At 37.2% G+C, this 16876-nt stretch overlaps 1 protein-coding gene across 4 annotated transcripts in view; it reads right to left on the reverse strand.

Annotated features, from left to right (window-relative positions):
* TBC1D30 (TBC1 domain family member 30) overlaps positions 1–16876 on the reverse strand; it is a 36177-nt gene that overhangs the window by 3781 nt on the left and 15520 nt on the right. The window contains exons 1-12 of one of the 4 annotated variants that reach the window (XM_072401304.1): positions 13284–13611; positions 12741–12802; positions 10456–10521; positions 10143–10268; positions 9601–9786; positions 6265–6433; positions 5372–5540; positions 4065–4170; positions 3270–3382; positions 2269–2405; positions 1819–2019; positions 568–627 (exon numbers count right to left, since the gene is read on the reverse strand). In XM_072401304.1, coding sequence (XP_072257405.1) covers positions 568–627; positions 1819–2019; positions 2269–2405; positions 3270–3382; positions 4065–4170; positions 5372–5540; positions 6265–6433; positions 9601–9786; positions 10143–10268; positions 10456–10521; positions 12741–12802; positions 13284–13440 — 1552 coding nt within the window. In that variant the 5' untranslated portion in view covers positions 13441–13611. Of the gene's footprint in view, positions 1–567; positions 628–1818; positions 2020–2268; positions 2406–3269; positions 3383–4064; positions 4171–5371; positions 5541–6264; positions 6434–9600; positions 9787–10142; positions 10269–10455; positions 10522–12740; positions 12803–13283; positions 13612–16876 lie in introns of those variants that run through there. The other 3 variants (XM_072401302.1, XM_072401305.1, XM_072401303.1) reach the window with 3 other exon arrangements.

Raw genomic sequence — 16876 nt, forward strand, 5'->3', positions numbered from 1 at the left:
ATAATAAAAAAAAAAAAAGCTTATGTCAGTAGAGGCATTGCGAGCCAAGACATTTCTGGTCAGATGTGCTGAGCCAACTAGAGAATGCCTATCTCCCACCCTTACTATCACCAACCACCAACATGTATCTCTGGTGAATGACCCAGGAAAACAGCCAGCCAATATTAGCACTGGTAATATTGCAGGGGAATAATACAATTTTTAAAATAATAGGATTTGGACAATGACTATTGCACCCAATAACTGTTGTCTGGTTCAGCCAGTCTATAGACCCCTTAACTTGCCTCTAGTCTGGTATTCCATCACTGATCCTCATGGAAAACAATGGAATACAGCCACCCACTCCTACTGCTGTCTCTTTATTTACACTAGCATAGAAAGAAAAATTTATTTTTTAAGTCAGTTGATATGTGATAGTATACAGTATACAAGCACATACATGTATGGACTAAGCTGAGTTTTCTATTACAGTTAACAATAATCAGGATGCTCCATTAAAGAATGATCATACATGTTAGAAACCGAAAACAAAACCCACATTAAAGAAACAGCATTATTGCTAAATACCATTATTCAGCTGATCCCTGGGATCAAACAAAATCCCAGGATTACTTTCTTCTTCGAGTCCTAAATTAACAGAAACAAAAAATACAATGTGTATTAACAAATATTAAAAAAAAAAAAATGGTACATGTTGCTAGTTTGGTCTTTAAGCCTTAGTTTAGCAGGTATAGATCATTAATGTAATCATTATACATTAATCTGCACGGATAATATAAAAGGTATTATTGGCGACTTGTCTTTGAAGGAGCAAGATCTGGAGCAGTCAGGTATTCTTGTTGCTCCATTTACTAAGTTACTGTTTTAAATATATACTTGTTTAAACCCAAGAACAGGATGACAGCTCGATCAGCAATGACCACTCCAATATTACTATTCTGACATGTCCCTTATAAAGAGACTCTTGTGAGTACACCACAAATATTATAGTACCGCAGCAAGACATGGGTGATTAAATATAACCTTAGGATCAGTAAAGTGTACCTGAAATCACTTTTTTCCCCAAAAAAAGATCTGGATGATGACCTATGAAGGTGTTTAAAACACAATTTTTATTTGTTCCCTTGTGGTTCCATTGCTAAATTATTTTATTTTCCTGCTCATCAATTCTGCCTGAATACGCTAGGAAGTGACTCTGCACCCACCCTCTGTCAATCATTCCCTTATAACAGGCTTTCATTTATAAAAACTGTGAGAAGGATGTCAGGGCTGGTATCACTGCACAGGCATAAGGCTATGTGTGGGTTTACTGCCATGGTTGACAATAAGCTCCATTATCCAGCCACAGAAGAAGGAAGATGGCAGTGTCATCTCCACAGATCCAGTGGCTTCTTCAGTGGTCAGAAGATGCATTGGTGGAAGTTCTAGCTTCCTGCACCGTTAGGCAAGTATGTGGAAACAAACAGGTTGATGGACATTATTTTATATTAATTTATGGGTATTATTTATGAAGGATCAGGCTTATTTTAAAGCCATCACACACAATATCATTATTTGTGGTTATAATTTTGTCTTTACTAAAATATTGTTTATAATTACCAACATGTGGATTTCAACCTGTATGTAACTACCAAATGTATATTATAAAAGTCAAAATTTAATTCCAAAGTACAGTGGGGTTACATTATAAAAAGAAAAAAAGAAACTGATAATCTCTGGTCACTAATGCTACTTTTTTTTTTTTTTTCCTAAAATCTGGACCATTTCTACAAGGTTCTCCCTTATGAGAAATTAACAGATACATTCCAAATTCATTACCTGCTCTGATGTAAACCTGGTGGATTTGCTGCAGCTGTCTCTTTTTAATCCTGGAGTACTGCTGTTTGAGGGCATTGATGTCAGTGGTCATACGCTCCATCATCATACTATTGAACACAGCATGATATTCCCCACGACAAGAGTCAATTGCACCTGGGCTAAGCTCTGCAATGTTGCCAAGTTTCTGCTCTTCTTTATGGTCTGGAAAAAGCAGAGATGATGCTAAGGTGTGGATAATATAACATGCAACTTTTATGAGTTCTTAGGCTTCTACTTTGGTGTAATCAGACAAGGGTGAAAAAGTAATGTGTCGCAGCATGCCAGAGTGCTGCAAACTTGTGTATACATTTAGGTTAATAGGAAAAGTAATTATTTTGTAATTAATTATGCTACATGACTGGTGGTGCAATATTTAAGTATATATACTTCCAAAGTGTAATTTTAGCTTACCTTTTATTTGTTTCTGGTACCTTTGGAGCTCTGGTGCCAAAAGTCCACTTAATGGGCCAAGGCATCCAACAGAATTAGCATTTATGTCTTCATCTTCATCATTTTCTTCATCACTGTCTCGCATTTTGCTTGGCCTCCTAATATATTAACAAAGAGTAATAAGTGCCAGATGTAATGTATTCTGTAGTTTCTTCACATTTTGATGCTAAAATATTAAAACCTTTTTTGAAAATTGTTAAACTACCTGCATGTCTGATTACTGGTCTAATCCAGCACATATCAGGGCCCTAGTGTTTACTTTAAGTTTAAGCCCCCTGGGTGCTTATCATGCCCATGTCCACAGATATGCAGATATCAGATACTTTCTCTCTCCTAAATCTCAGCATTGGTAACTAAGAATGACAATTACAATAAGAGGCCAATTTTGCAGCTTTTGTGGATTTTTTTAAAATTTGATGGAACTTCAGCTGAAAAAAATCTGCAAGTGCCCCATAATAGATATATAGACATATTTGTAATCACTCTGCCAAGGAGTGTAGTCTTCTACTGATCTACTAATTCTCGCTATTCATTCTATATTACCTGGTTATGGTATGTTTTTACAACTATTTTGCATGACGTTTTCAACAATTAACACTTGTATAGTAACAATGTTTTTTCATTCTTGTAAAGATTTATAGGTGAATATACACTACCAAGGATCCACTTATGCTGAGAAAAGCAAAGGGATTTTATTTTTCAAAATTATGTACATCAGGGTTATTTTCTCCACTGCTGTTGTGGGTACTACTCAGCAAATTTATGTGTCTATTCATGAAGATACAGGTTTCTCTTGATATTTTCAGCTTGATCAGGCATATCGCATATTCAGTGTAATATCAAATGCCACATATGCCAAGTCCTCCATTATTCCTGTTAAGCTCTATCATACACCTGTTTTTGTGTATACAAAATTGGTTTTAAGTCTACAATGTGCAAAACACAAACCTATAGCTACATACCCAGAGAAGGAAGCAGACTTAACAGGTGCTGGGAAAGGTGTGATGTTATAGGTGTACTTTTCCCTCAGTTCTGCAAGTTGTGGAAATGGAAAAGGAGCCATGGAGTAAACAGTCTAGTGAAAGCAGAGACAAATATTACTTAGGATGAATTTGCATATATACACATATAAACACACATGTATTTATATCAAATGAACTTACACACAGCAATAAATGTACAAGTGTGACAGTGTGGCATATTTGACAAACCACATACTTAAAGCGTACCAAAACCCAGAATTTCACTTTACATAAAAGGATAGACGACCTTTTTTTATGTAAGGTAAAATTTATGTTTTTTTTTGCAACACACTTTTTTTTAAAAAGAAAAAGGGTGCAGCACCGCCGAATGCGAGCGCAAAGCCTCCCGGGATACCTACGTCACACAACCAGGGAGGCTCTTGAGTACTCCTGTGCATGCCACCTGTATTGCACCTTAGGTGTTGCACCTAATGAAACAGGAATAAACAAAATATTTACTTTGAAATAAAAGGGTTGTCTACCCCTTTATGTAAAATGAAAATTCTGAGTTTAGGTACGCTTTAATTGACTGCTGTATTCTATGCACTAATGTTGTATGCTACAATGCCCGGACCATGTATTAAGCTGTACTGTACATTACATACACTTGACTCTCAACAGCCTATGGTAGCCTGCCACCATTTTAGTAAAAGTATCCTTTTGGCTAGGATAAAAAATGCATTACCTCTATGTAGTGATGGATCTACATTTTGATGTACCCCACAAATTACTTACCTGCATCAGTTCATGGCTATCAATCAAACTGTCTTCAAGCATCTCCTGTGTGAGTTTGCCCATCATACTGTAGAATTCATCTGCATTCTGACAACATTCAATCTGCCTGTAACATAGACAACAAGGTTTTGTTATGCAACTATACAATACCCTTTATGCAGATAGGTTGAATTTAGTATACGTCCCTTACTGACTGCTACATAGTGCAACATCAGAAAATGGAAAATACACATTAACAGTTTCACATATTTTCTTTAATAATTAAGCCCAGTAATAAAAATTAAAGCTAAACTTCTGACAGGACAGCTATATAGCCTTTCAAATACATATATGGTAGTTTTTTTCTCAAAGTTTATATTTAATCTGTCCATCCAGTGCTAACTTTTAGACAGACCAACCAGGTTGGAGACTTCACTTTTCTCCACTGCAGTACAGCTAGGTCACCTCCCTGCCCTATTTCCTATTTTATTAGCAAGTTGTTTTTTTTATCTTTGATCAGCCTGAAGTTAAGCTATAAATGTTACAAGTAAAATAATGTAAATTACATGTAAATGTATATTAGTATGTTTGGCATAATACTCCGCTGTGTTTTTTCTCTTTTTTTAATAAATGTGTTTTTTTGTTTGTTTTTTTTTATTCTGTTGCAACAACTTGGATATCCCACAAGTAACAACACTTTCTGTTGTAGGCTGACAACACAAAGCCACTGCCTTGCAAGAGGAATCAGCATTGTCTGTTTGCTGTGTGAATTCCTTTTTTTGACTTTTAGGCCACCTATTTGATGAGCTTGATAGGCAGCCTAACACACAAATAAAGAAGCATACATGTTGGGCTGACAACACTACTGCCATTTGTGAGGCAGGATCTTGGTGTTGTCCCGCCTCGCAAATAGGAATAGGAAGTGCTGTTGCTGACAGGATCTCAAGATGACAACCTTTGTTCACAAAAAAAAAAATTAAAATAGAAAAAGATGCCATGAATTCTGAAAAAGAGATTTTGTGTTTATATACACTTTAGGCTGGAACTGACATATTTGACAAATTGGAACATTCACAAGCACCTATGGACTACTTGATAACCAACATAAATAACAATCAATATTACTCAAATGTTTATTTTTTTTACTGTCCATATACCCCGTACATACAACTGAAAAACTAAGATCTTGCAGCAAAAAAAAATGTTATGTTCTGTCAAATTGAATATTTTTAAAATATGATCATGTGTCATGTGAATTCGTCAACATTTTTAAATGACATCTCTAAAAAACTCAATTGTAATGCTTTATTATTTTTATTTTAACTTACTCTCCCAGCTTTGCCCAAATTGCCAGTGCTACCCTTAGAATGATCTCTGACCCCTCGAAGAACACAGAGTCCCAAATCTTCAGAACAGTGTGATTAGGAAGACAGGTTGCAAACAAAGTCAAGAACCATTGCATAGTGAAGACATTAGTCAGTGGGGGCTCATAACCTCCTGAAAGGTACAAAATAAAGAATTTTAGATTTCTAAAAAAAAAAAAAAAAACAATTTTTGCCTTTTATTACTGTCTTTTAAAAGCTGTTATACTTATATACAGGCCAGTATTCTGAAATGCCTGGTGATTTTCTTAGTTAATAATTAAAATAATATCAGCAGAGATCAGCCGTAACAGAACACAATTATTCGGACCTGAATGCACAGTTATTTACAATATATTGTGTTTTATTTACTTTGAATCTTTTCCATTTGCAAAATGTGTACATAGTTGCCTATCAACATTTGCTGAAATATAACTATATATTCCTTTGGGTGCAGCAGGTCCTATTGAGAAGCACTGCAACCAAAGTATTTTGTTTTGTTTTACAAAAAGTGTCATTTTAAGATGACCATCTATACAGAGCCCAAGATTGTTAAGCAGGATAATGATTTACATAGTATGCACAGTTTGTCTGTAAGTATCTCTATATAAATGGGCACAGGCTTAAAAAAAAATATTTTCAGTAATAACCAAACCTATACCAAAGTTCTATTTTGCATTAGCAGTTAAACTTTGTATTTTATTTTTTCAGTGATCTACAAATTAAAAATTAGACTATATACTACTAGCATACATAAGTACTCATCCATAAAGAAAAATCAGAAACAATAAAAGATGTAACAGAGCAGGGTAGTCCTTTATAATAAAGCATAATGACAGACATCTAATAGGCCCACATACCACCACTCTCTTTATTTGCGGTTTTCTGAAGCACATCCAGGTGGTGAGATAGTTCCGGTAACTTCATTCTCAAGAGATCCCTAAATACAGCCATGTCCACGGAAAGTGCTCGCAGATTATTGACAAAGTAGCTCTCTGGCAGCACTTTGTCTATAAGGTAAATCATGATCTATGGAAAGAATAAAACATTTTCTCATCGTCAAATAGTGATGAATTTAAGGAAGGAAAAATGTGCATCAAAAATCTACAAATCAATAAACAGTGGAAAAACAGGTAAAAATATACATAGATATATTAATCTTAATATTGTTAATTGATAACACTAATCTACAGGAACAGTTGCAGAACTGCAATAAAACAGTTGGAGAGCCTTTTTATGGGCTACCCTAATCAATGGGTCAGATTCAAAGACATTATTAATGTAGAAGGACATTTGACCCAGGAAACTCAATTTATGACTAATTCTTTTTTCATTTTTATTAGCAGCAAGCCAACCGATAAATGGAAGTGCAGTACAATTTTGTTCAACCAAAATGTACAATACCCAAATACACTCTAGTGCGATGTAGAGATTTACTGCTTATTTAATACAAGTCAATAGGAGTAAGCTCAATGTCTCTATGGCATTGTGACACACTGTAGTTTTGCCGGCTTCTTGTGATACTCATGTAGTGATGGAACTTTATTTCTGGCATATCAACAGGTATTTATGTACATTTTTATGGACTTTTTGCAAGTTAAAAAGAAAGATAAATTAAGAAAATTTATTGCAGAAATGTGCGATAACTTTATTTATGTTTTTTTTGCCTAAGTGTAATTTAGTGTAGTAGTCCAAGTCTTACATGCATAGGCAACACAGCCACCACTAGGGGTCAGTATTGAGATTTGTTTAGGGCTGTTCAAAGCTGAGTATTGGGAAGGTTTTTTACACATTACAATTCAGATAATACATATTCTGTGAACAGCTTTGGGAATTCCTAAAACTCTATACAGACCATCTAGATTTTAGTACATTTTACAACACACATATATAATTATATCTATTAAACCTGAACATCTAATGGGGCACTGCTATCCCAACACCACACTGCATACTAGTAAGATATATCATAGAATTGATCACCATAAACAAACTACAACTGGTTATAAGGATACATTTTCCCATTAGGTTTTGTAGCTGTGCCCAAGTGAGAAAGGAACCCCATGAATAAAATACAGATTGTCCACCAGGCTGTGCAGCTATTGGCAAGACTGTATCTGTCCCTATCTTATTATATGGGTAATGGAAGAAACATTAAATCATTTACATAGAGAAGGGCTGTCAGTAGGACAAAAAGATGTTAAGAGGTAAATCAATATTAATTTTAGGCATATGCTTTGCTGAAGAAAAACACAGAACTAGCAAAAGCTTTCTTCGATAAATGAAGTTGCATTGATCTGTGAGTTTTCACAAAGCATTAAAATGTATTTGAGGTTGATTTACTAAAAGGTGCTGGTGAAGTACTACCACATGCATGTACCCCCCCATTCCCCACCTGACACAGATTTGTGTTCGCAGATAGTGCCAAAGCAGGTGATAAGGTACATGCGTTTTGGTCCTGTGCCCTCCAGACCAATTTCTGGTACCAAATCACCCATCACTTACAAATTCACAAACATGCTTTATTCTTTCCCTTATGAACCACAATGAAACTTGTCTAGCCCTACAAAAATACTGTAATAATTCACATGGTGAATGCTGCCCGGGTCTGCACCTCAGCCCTCTGGAAATCAACAGAGCTTTGCATTAAAAAATGAAACAATATTGAACTCTTGGAGCACCTGACATTGCTATAAAAAGCACAACCTTCAAATCTCAATCCATCTGCCTTTAGCCGATTGATACCCTGTCTGATGACTAAAAATCTCCTGGCTAGACAGACCACATCTTCCCTGGAGTAAATTCTGCAGGCAAACAGACTCCAACTTTTCATACAGCATGGCTGTAACTTTCATCTACTCCTCCATCGCCTTTCATCCAACCACAGCGTTTTCATCCTCCAAAACCTCTGGTCTTCCCTTTTCCCACCCAATTCTGACAATAGGATTCCAGCTCAGATTCACCCTCCCCTTCCAAACTTCTATCCCAGCCCTACCTAGTTCTCTCCCTGTACTCTCTATCTTGGAAAGAAAAAAAAAATAGAATTAGCAGCTCAATAGGCCTAATCACTACCGAATAGTTTTGGACCTCTCAGGTCATCAAGTTGTAAGCCCCATATAGACGCCAGATCACCATTGCAGGAAATCATCTTTTATTACAGTGACTAGTAAAATAGCATGGCTTCTACAACAATGAAGTAACATTTTAAAGGCTTGACAGGGATTTTAATTTAACATTAAATAATTATTCATTTTATCCAACAAGGCCCTAACACTATATGGTGGTTAGAAAATCTATAAAGAGAATTAAGCGTTATACCAAGGTAAATCATAGGAAACAAAACTTTTTGACAACAGTACTGCAAACAATTTCATGTTATTTTTAACAGAATTAATGTCTTGAAATGGGCAAACACTATAAAACTACACATTATGCGCTTTCTTCTACCCACATTCTCCTCTACAGAACTCCCGATTGTCTCCTTGGCCCTCTCCAAACCCTAATGTACAGAATAAAGAATAGACATCCACAGGGCTAATGCCATTTCAATTTTAGGTATGTACACATTTGGAAAAATGATGAATTATAACATAGCTGTATTGATCCCTTTTTTATAACATACATAATTATAACATACTGTATCAGTCCCTTTTTTATATCCACCATTTTCAGGTACAATACCACACTTTTCTTGTATACTGAACATACCACAAGGATTTTTAGAAAAGAAGCAGATGGCAATCAGGCTTTTTCCAACCACTACATTTTTTCCAGTGATGAGTTCTACAAAGGAGATGAGGTCAGAAGAGCCTGTCAATCAGGATAGCAATAGCAGGCCATCTGCCAAGCACAGGCAAGGGGAGGAAACATCTGTGATAAAAATCCAGGGAGTTTTTTTTTTTTACCACACATATTCTAAAACAGAATCATTTTTGCTTTTCTTGCAGAGCCATCAATGTATTTTATATAGAGTTACACAAAGCACTAAATAAAATCAAAATAAAGTATATTGTATATTATATACAATGTAAATGGTGATGCAAGCATTTGCCAAGAGCTGGAGTATCTGTAATCTACCAGCATTGCAAGTACTGAAAACCATGTGTAAAACAGACACAAAAGTACAATAATGCCGCAATAACAACAAAATAGAAAATAAAAGAAAGGAATAAGAGTAATAGAACAGCTGTACATACCTTAAGTGCATCACCTTCGTTACCCTCCATTACTTCCAGGATAAGCGCAGCCAGAATGTTAAACCCTTGACAGTAGCCAACAGACTTGTTCCATCTAGCATAGGCCAAAAGGACCCTTTTAAGTACCACTCTATCCTGTTCTGCCTCTTGTCCACAGTAAGAGCTGCAGCCAGTCCTGTGGAGATCCTAAAAAAAAAGTATATATTGCTCATGAAATTGGTAAATGCATGCTTAATGAACTGTAATATGACCTTTATATAACAATCTGCTTACATGACACTGGCTAGGCTTGTGGCCTCCTGTCACATGATTCTGTGCTAAACTAAGTACCGTAATCCAAAGCACTCACTTAAGCCAATTCTAAATTGGTCAAAAAACAAAGCTGCCCACCACATAAGGAAAGTGTTCGTCACAAATAAATAGCACTTCTTCCTCGGCTTTCAGGCTCTTACTACATATGCAAGCATGCACTTGGCCCAGGTCCAATAAAAGTGCGCAGACATCCCTTTCTAATACTAAAAGCTGCTTGTGAAGGGTATTACCTTGACAATTTGGATTCCCATGGAGTCATCATCAGGATTGCTCCTTTCATTGAATGTAAAGCGCATAGTTTTATCCCAGTCTATAGAGATGCTATGTAAGTAATGATCTGCAAGTGTCAGCCATACCTGAAATCAGTAAAATAAAAACAGATTCATTTCACTGTGATTGTGATTTTACGCCACAAGGTAACAAGATGATATTTTTTATGAAATATACAATCATTAGCATTTTATATAAAGAAAAGAAAATTGATTTGCTCCTTTTAATAATAATAAACTAAACGGATGTATTTAAATGTTAACAAGTACTTACTCTCCTCCTCCACTCCTTAGGTATTCCAGTGGGAAGTCTGGCAACAGCTTTGAGTGCATCGTACCACTAGAAACACAGAAAACAGAACCATGAGAGTCCCTTATCTTTACACACTCCTATTAAAAGCAGAGAGTAACCCACTAAGGATAATCAAATATTTATGTCCAACATTTTTAAATAATAAGCTACAAGTTTTTAATTTTATTAATACCATTTGAAGATACAGTAATGTACCCAGTGCAAACCGGTACTCATAACTATGTTACCATTCAGTGTAAAATAAAAGTACAATGTAACCAGACTGAATATACAGCGTATATACTCCATGTACTATTTTCACTGCTTAGAGAAAGAGAAAACAAAAACATAGATGGAATGCTTAAAAACAAATCTACCTTCTAAATTGTAAGTGAAAACCTTATATGATTAATAACCCCTGAAGTGTGCTGCAACCCTGAGTTTGGACTTCTCTATATATAAAGGGTAAAGCTGTGATAACCTCCTGTTGCTTGTGTACATTATATCCTACAAGGGGACACAGGTACCTGTTAAAACACAGGTTAAAACACCCATCAGGTTTAACTGCTCTATGGGGCACTGTTGGTGAACGTCTTTTACTTCTGCTTGTGTTGCCGTTAGACATTTCCCTACACTTCCTGCCCTGGCATGACAACCTTGGGTTGGGTAGATCTCCCCTCCTCCTTCTCTCCGATGACAACAGTGAAACTTTCCCATCGATTTCTGCCCTGACAAATAAAGAGGAACCCCTGCTTTAAATACTACATCCAGAAAACTTACAGTACATCAGTGGGGTCTTCAGCAGGAAGAATGCCTCTTTATAAACTGAGCTAGCTGCTCCAGGAACCTTTTAAGAAACCCTGGTTGAGAAACTCTGCTCTACACAGTGACACAGACAGCGGGGGTTTTATTAATGACAGAGACATAATCTGTATGTATTGCCAAAAAAACACTTGGAACATGCAGTCAATTAAAAGATGTCAGCAACAGATTATATAGATTGTACACACTAAGCATGGTCCAGTCTGATATTTCTCAGGCGATATTCAATACAGGTGTATAAAAACATGCTGTGCAGAAATTTAACAATTAGATCAGGTATGGATGTATGTTTTCATCAAGTGTTTGAAATGTGACCATGTGATACACATTTTACCATGTGTGCCAGCCATGGTGCAGTACCTAGGCACACAACATCATGAAGCCTCTATGCTGGACTTTCTCCAAACTTTTTACCCCAGAAGAAATCCTAAAATGATTTTCAAGTCTTGGGGAACCCCTGCTAAAGTGATTTCCTCAGGTGTCAATGGGAAACATACCCCTTACATTAGAGATCAGTTGGAGGAATGCTCCCCAAATGAATGCCACCCTTGAAGAAAGCTTTAATGATCTCTAGGGTCATAGTGCTGACTGTACAGTAGGGTTGGCTGAAGAACTATGCAGGCGCCATCAATCATTTACAATTCAAAGAACCCCTAGGAACCCATAGATTTCATGAAGCCCTGATTGTGATGGGCTTCTCTATGCAGGCGATAGTTTCGCAGAGAACAACCTAGTAAACATAGTTATGGAAATAGATTACTAAACTTTACATATCATCCACATGGAAACACTGACTGTATTCTTTTTTCCATAATAAATGTCTTTACTGCACACTTTTATAGTTAATGGTTCAACTTTAGCTGTACATATTGTTATTAAATACACTTAGGGTCTATTTAAAAATGTTTTGTACCCAGGATTCACCCAACTTGTACCTGAAATGTACACATTTTCACATTGGATTCAAGTAGAAAAAAAACGTATAAATCATAGGTTGATCCTAATGAAATCCGATGTGAAAAATGGGGTGAAAGTATATTTAAATACACACCATGGTTGCAAGGCTGAACCATTCACCACAATATTGATGGAGACTTTAACTAATTTCTGTTATTATCTAAAATGCCAAAAATCACAGCAATTCTTTTTCCAATATATAAATACAATTTGAAGATACAGTAATGTACCCAGTGTAAACCAGTACTTAATAATAATGTAAAACACAGTACACTGTAACCAGGCTGAATATACGGTATATACTCCATGTACCATTTTCACTGCATAGAGAAGGAATAGATCTATAAAGAGGACTTGTATAACTATATTATTATTTTATCAGTTGGGTTACTGCAAACTCTACCTATGTAGTATTCTCTTCTAGAGAACTGTATCTAGCATGGTTTATAAGAGCACAGATTTACAAACACAAATCTCCAAAGACTTACCTGTTGAAATCCATTCTGCCCCAGCGAAGGTTCAAGTGTAAATTTCAATTTTGTGTCTACCCCTGTAAAAAAAACATATGTATGTTTAGCTATTAGGTGAATGCAGAGAACAATGCAGACGGGATATGCAGAGATCAGGACATATATGAGGAATGTACAAAGTGTGATGATTTCCTGGATGTGAAGGGCGCTGTCCAGTGCTGAAGCTCATCACACACACATCTCAGCCATGGATTCACACGTGTGACGTCATCAGCTTCCTTCTAGGCACCCATTCACTGCCAAACACGGACAGCAACAGGCCTTCCATCTATGAATCAATCCAGATCCCTGCCTTGTACATGCAATACACATCAAGATTCATACCAGGTGAATACATGGCACAGAGCCCCTTCTGATAACAAAGCAACTGGTGCTGAGCGGATTAGCTGAACAAGATTACACCACGGATGAATCCTGTGCCACCTTCTCCTACCCCTGATGACTCATGACAGCCATGGCACATTCGCCCAGCACTGCCCCCACATAACCCGCATCATTCACCTGGCTCCAGGGTGCAGAGCAGTCGGGGTGCTGTCCTGGCGATGCAGTTCCTCTTCTTTAGCACATTGCTGAGGATATTGCCCACTCCTCCAGCATTTTGCCTCTTCAAGCATCTCCCCCCTTTCCTCAAGCTGCAAGTACTTTTCTCCTGTCTCATCTAGGTGCAGCCCGGTGACAGATGCGGCTCTCACAGCAATCACACCAATGCATCTGTTTACCAGATCTCCAGCCTGGATCACCCGGGATCACCGATCTCATCAAACGGCAGATCCGGGGAATCGCTCGTACAAGCCGTCTATTGTCAGGAAATCTGCAGTGCGGAGGAGTGTACATTGCAGGGATGAGGAGGGACTGGCCTGGGATGCTCCACCTACCAACACTTATCCCTGATATTCCCAATATTGGGTGAATGGAAAACAATCACCACATTCACCCTACATGGAAACATAGCACTCCACTAATAACTAATGCTGGACTTTCATTGTGTTATCTCCAGGTGTTACTTGGCTTCATCCCCCTTTATTTCTATAAATCATCTCCTTGTTTATGCAGCACACATATATCAGGGTGGTCCGCTTGCTTGCTGTCACCTAATCCCCCCGCCACCCATATAATACATTTAGTATGAATAATAACAAAGAGTCCTCCAGCTGCTTCCTTTGGCTGCTCTGATGGCCATTGGAATGCTGGTGTCATCACATACAGTGGAGGTAAGTTTGGGATGAGGAACCCACTTCTAGAGACTGGACTGAATTTAACTTTGATGCCTAGACATTTCTTAGCCCTTACAGAACCATTACCAGTCTTTATTAATTCTAACTTTATCATGTTTTACCAACATTTACATACATATACCGCACAGTGCATATTTTACCGTTACAGAATAATAAAGCCATTTCCATACCAGAAGGAAAAACAAACACACCCTCTCTCATCTCTCCCCCCAGTTCTGCACCCATGAATAATGATCACATGGCATCCTTTTTTTCGATATGGTCATTTTGGGTAATTACAGGGCTTTGTTGGAATTCACCCTATTAGGTCTTTTTCTCACTTTCTTGTCACCAGGGGAGAACATAAATATCCCAAATCAGTTCAGCAAACGGGTTCTACACAGGGGCCCAGGGTTGGCTACAAAGCTTTGGTCATAACCACACGTTGTGTTCTAATGAGCCCAAAGCTCCAATAAACTGCCAACAATAATTGCTCTTATCAAAGCGTTGTGGGGTATAGTATCATAGATAAAACCTTGTAGCTATTTTCCTGTATCTGAGCTGAAACAGAGGCCTTGTGGGTTCATATATATGTCTTATAATACGTCTCAACCTTGGACAGTTTTTTCCTTTTACTCTCGACAATAATTATTTATTAACTCCAATTAGATTTTTAACCCTAAAATATACATTTACACTTTCAAAGCAACTCCCATTTTATTAATTCCTTTGTTCCCTTCTCTGAGCTGTTCATTCCCTTAGCAAGTTAGTAGTGCCACATTAAGGAGCTTGGGTACACTTCGTCATTCATGGCTTGGGGGTCAGAGGACCTCCTTATACTACACAAAGTCTGCCCACAACCTGAGGCATGGGAGGGAAGATAACATGGTAAGTAATTGTTGTTTATGTTACACCAGACAAAAAGTATCCTTAAGCCCATGCTAAAACTAAATACACAGATGAAAAATATATATAGAAGAAGTTACTGTCATATCAGCCCAGCCAGACAGATGACTCCACTTTCTGTTACAGTTATGGATATTAGAGAACTACATGAGACATAGATATTAGATTCAGAACTACAGCAGTGCGCTGACTGGACAGTAGAAGAGCAGCAGCAGACTGATGGGTTCAGTGCTTTGCTAACTTATCTTTCCTTCTCCTGTCAGCACATTTGCATGCAGAATAACTAATTGTCTCCAAGCCCTATCCCTCTTTTTCCCAGTGCAGCTGTATAGGGGGCTGGAGAAAGCAAAAGGCAGCTCAAATGCACCGGATACGTTAACAAAACCTTAGCAAATTTTCCATGATTTGTGTGGCAATCTTGTATAACTGTATCTTACATTGATAGCATAGGAAACAATTCGAATACATAAAGCCAATGATACAAATATATATGTACTTATTTTCAAAATGTCATTACAAAAGCCTCTAGAACATGTCCAGGAAGTGAAAAGGTGCTTTACCAGGACACAGATTTTATTTCCTGAAGAATCACTTTCATTAATCACCACTCCTCTCTCTCTGTCCATTACCTTTCCAGGACAGATAGCACTTTGCAGATAAGCTAAACACATTAAATCCAGGCTTTCAGTGTGCAGCTGTATTTTAAATAAGGGGATGTTATGGAAACACTGGCTCTAGGCTTTAATTTGATTAGTGCCTTTTTAATTTTGGAAAGTATAATGGTGCTAAAATATGGGTAGTCATTTCACACATCTGGGTTCTTCAGTGTTCTTCTCTTAGTAACATTTAGACACTGCCAGCAACACGTTTCTATGAAAAATGCCAAGCTTTTGTTGCCAATTGTTGACAACTGTAATTATTGCCACATTAATATAGTTGACAACATATAGTTCAAACTGTCATTAGCAAAAAGATGCAATTGCACACAGAGCCCTAGACATAGTGATATTACCTAGAATGACTTCTCGCAAGGATCTGATTAGGCAAAATAAAATGATATTCCAGGCAAGAAATAAAGAACACATGGAAATGGACGCAGTGCCAACTTTGTACTGGCTCTGTGGATAACCATTACTCATCATGATTGGGGAGAGGAGATACAGAAACAGCAAAGAGGTTTTTCAAATGGTAGACAGCTGATATAAATATTTTTCACTTTACAAAAATAGTTTAATGTGCAGAAAAAAAATTACATTTTTTTTACAATACATTAATTTACATTTTTAATTTTAGAGGTTCAGCTTTATTACCCCTTAATGAACTTAGGGTTTTGAACTTTCAGAGGCTCTAATTAGGGTATCCATCTGAAAATTCAAGCTGCCTGGCTTTCCTGACAATTGCTCCAAGACTCTGCTTTAGTACTAAAGTATTTCCATTTTTTGATTTGTATACTTTTCCACATCAGTGATTTAGAAAGTATAAAAGCCAATCACTGGATCAGCTTTATAGCCAGTTACATGTATAGCATGCAAAAGTTTGCTGCCACACAGGAAACCAGCTCCCCCTAACTTCAGTGCCAGCTCCCAAAACTGCCACACAAGTCCTCAACCTGGACGCTTGTACGCCATCCTCCTATCTTGTCAAAATCCCATTACAGTCAGTCAGCTAGAATTTTAGGAAGGCCACAATGGCAGCTCTTATTTGTTGACATTATTTTACTTTTAAAAACACACACACCTATACACCTTCAAACAACTATAGCCAATATTTGAAATAGATGTTGGGAAAGTCCTCCTAGCCCGACTTTATGGTGAAACTTTCAGGTGCACAGTTTTGGCATGAGTTTTTAAAGGAAAGGGGCATTTATTGATAGAAATGACCATGTCAGAGGACCTGTGGTTCAACTTTTCATATTATTCAGAAAACAACAAGAATCCTACAAGCATTTGTAAAGATGTGTTTTGCCTCCACATA

The sequence above is a fragment of the Pyxicephalus adspersus genome, chromosome 2 (genome assembly GCF_032062135.1).
Source record: "Pyxicephalus adspersus chromosome 2, UCB_Pads_2.0, whole genome shotgun sequence".
Classification (NCBI taxonomy): Eukaryota; Metazoa; Chordata; class Amphibia; order Anura; family Pyxicephalidae; genus Pyxicephalus; species Pyxicephalus adspersus.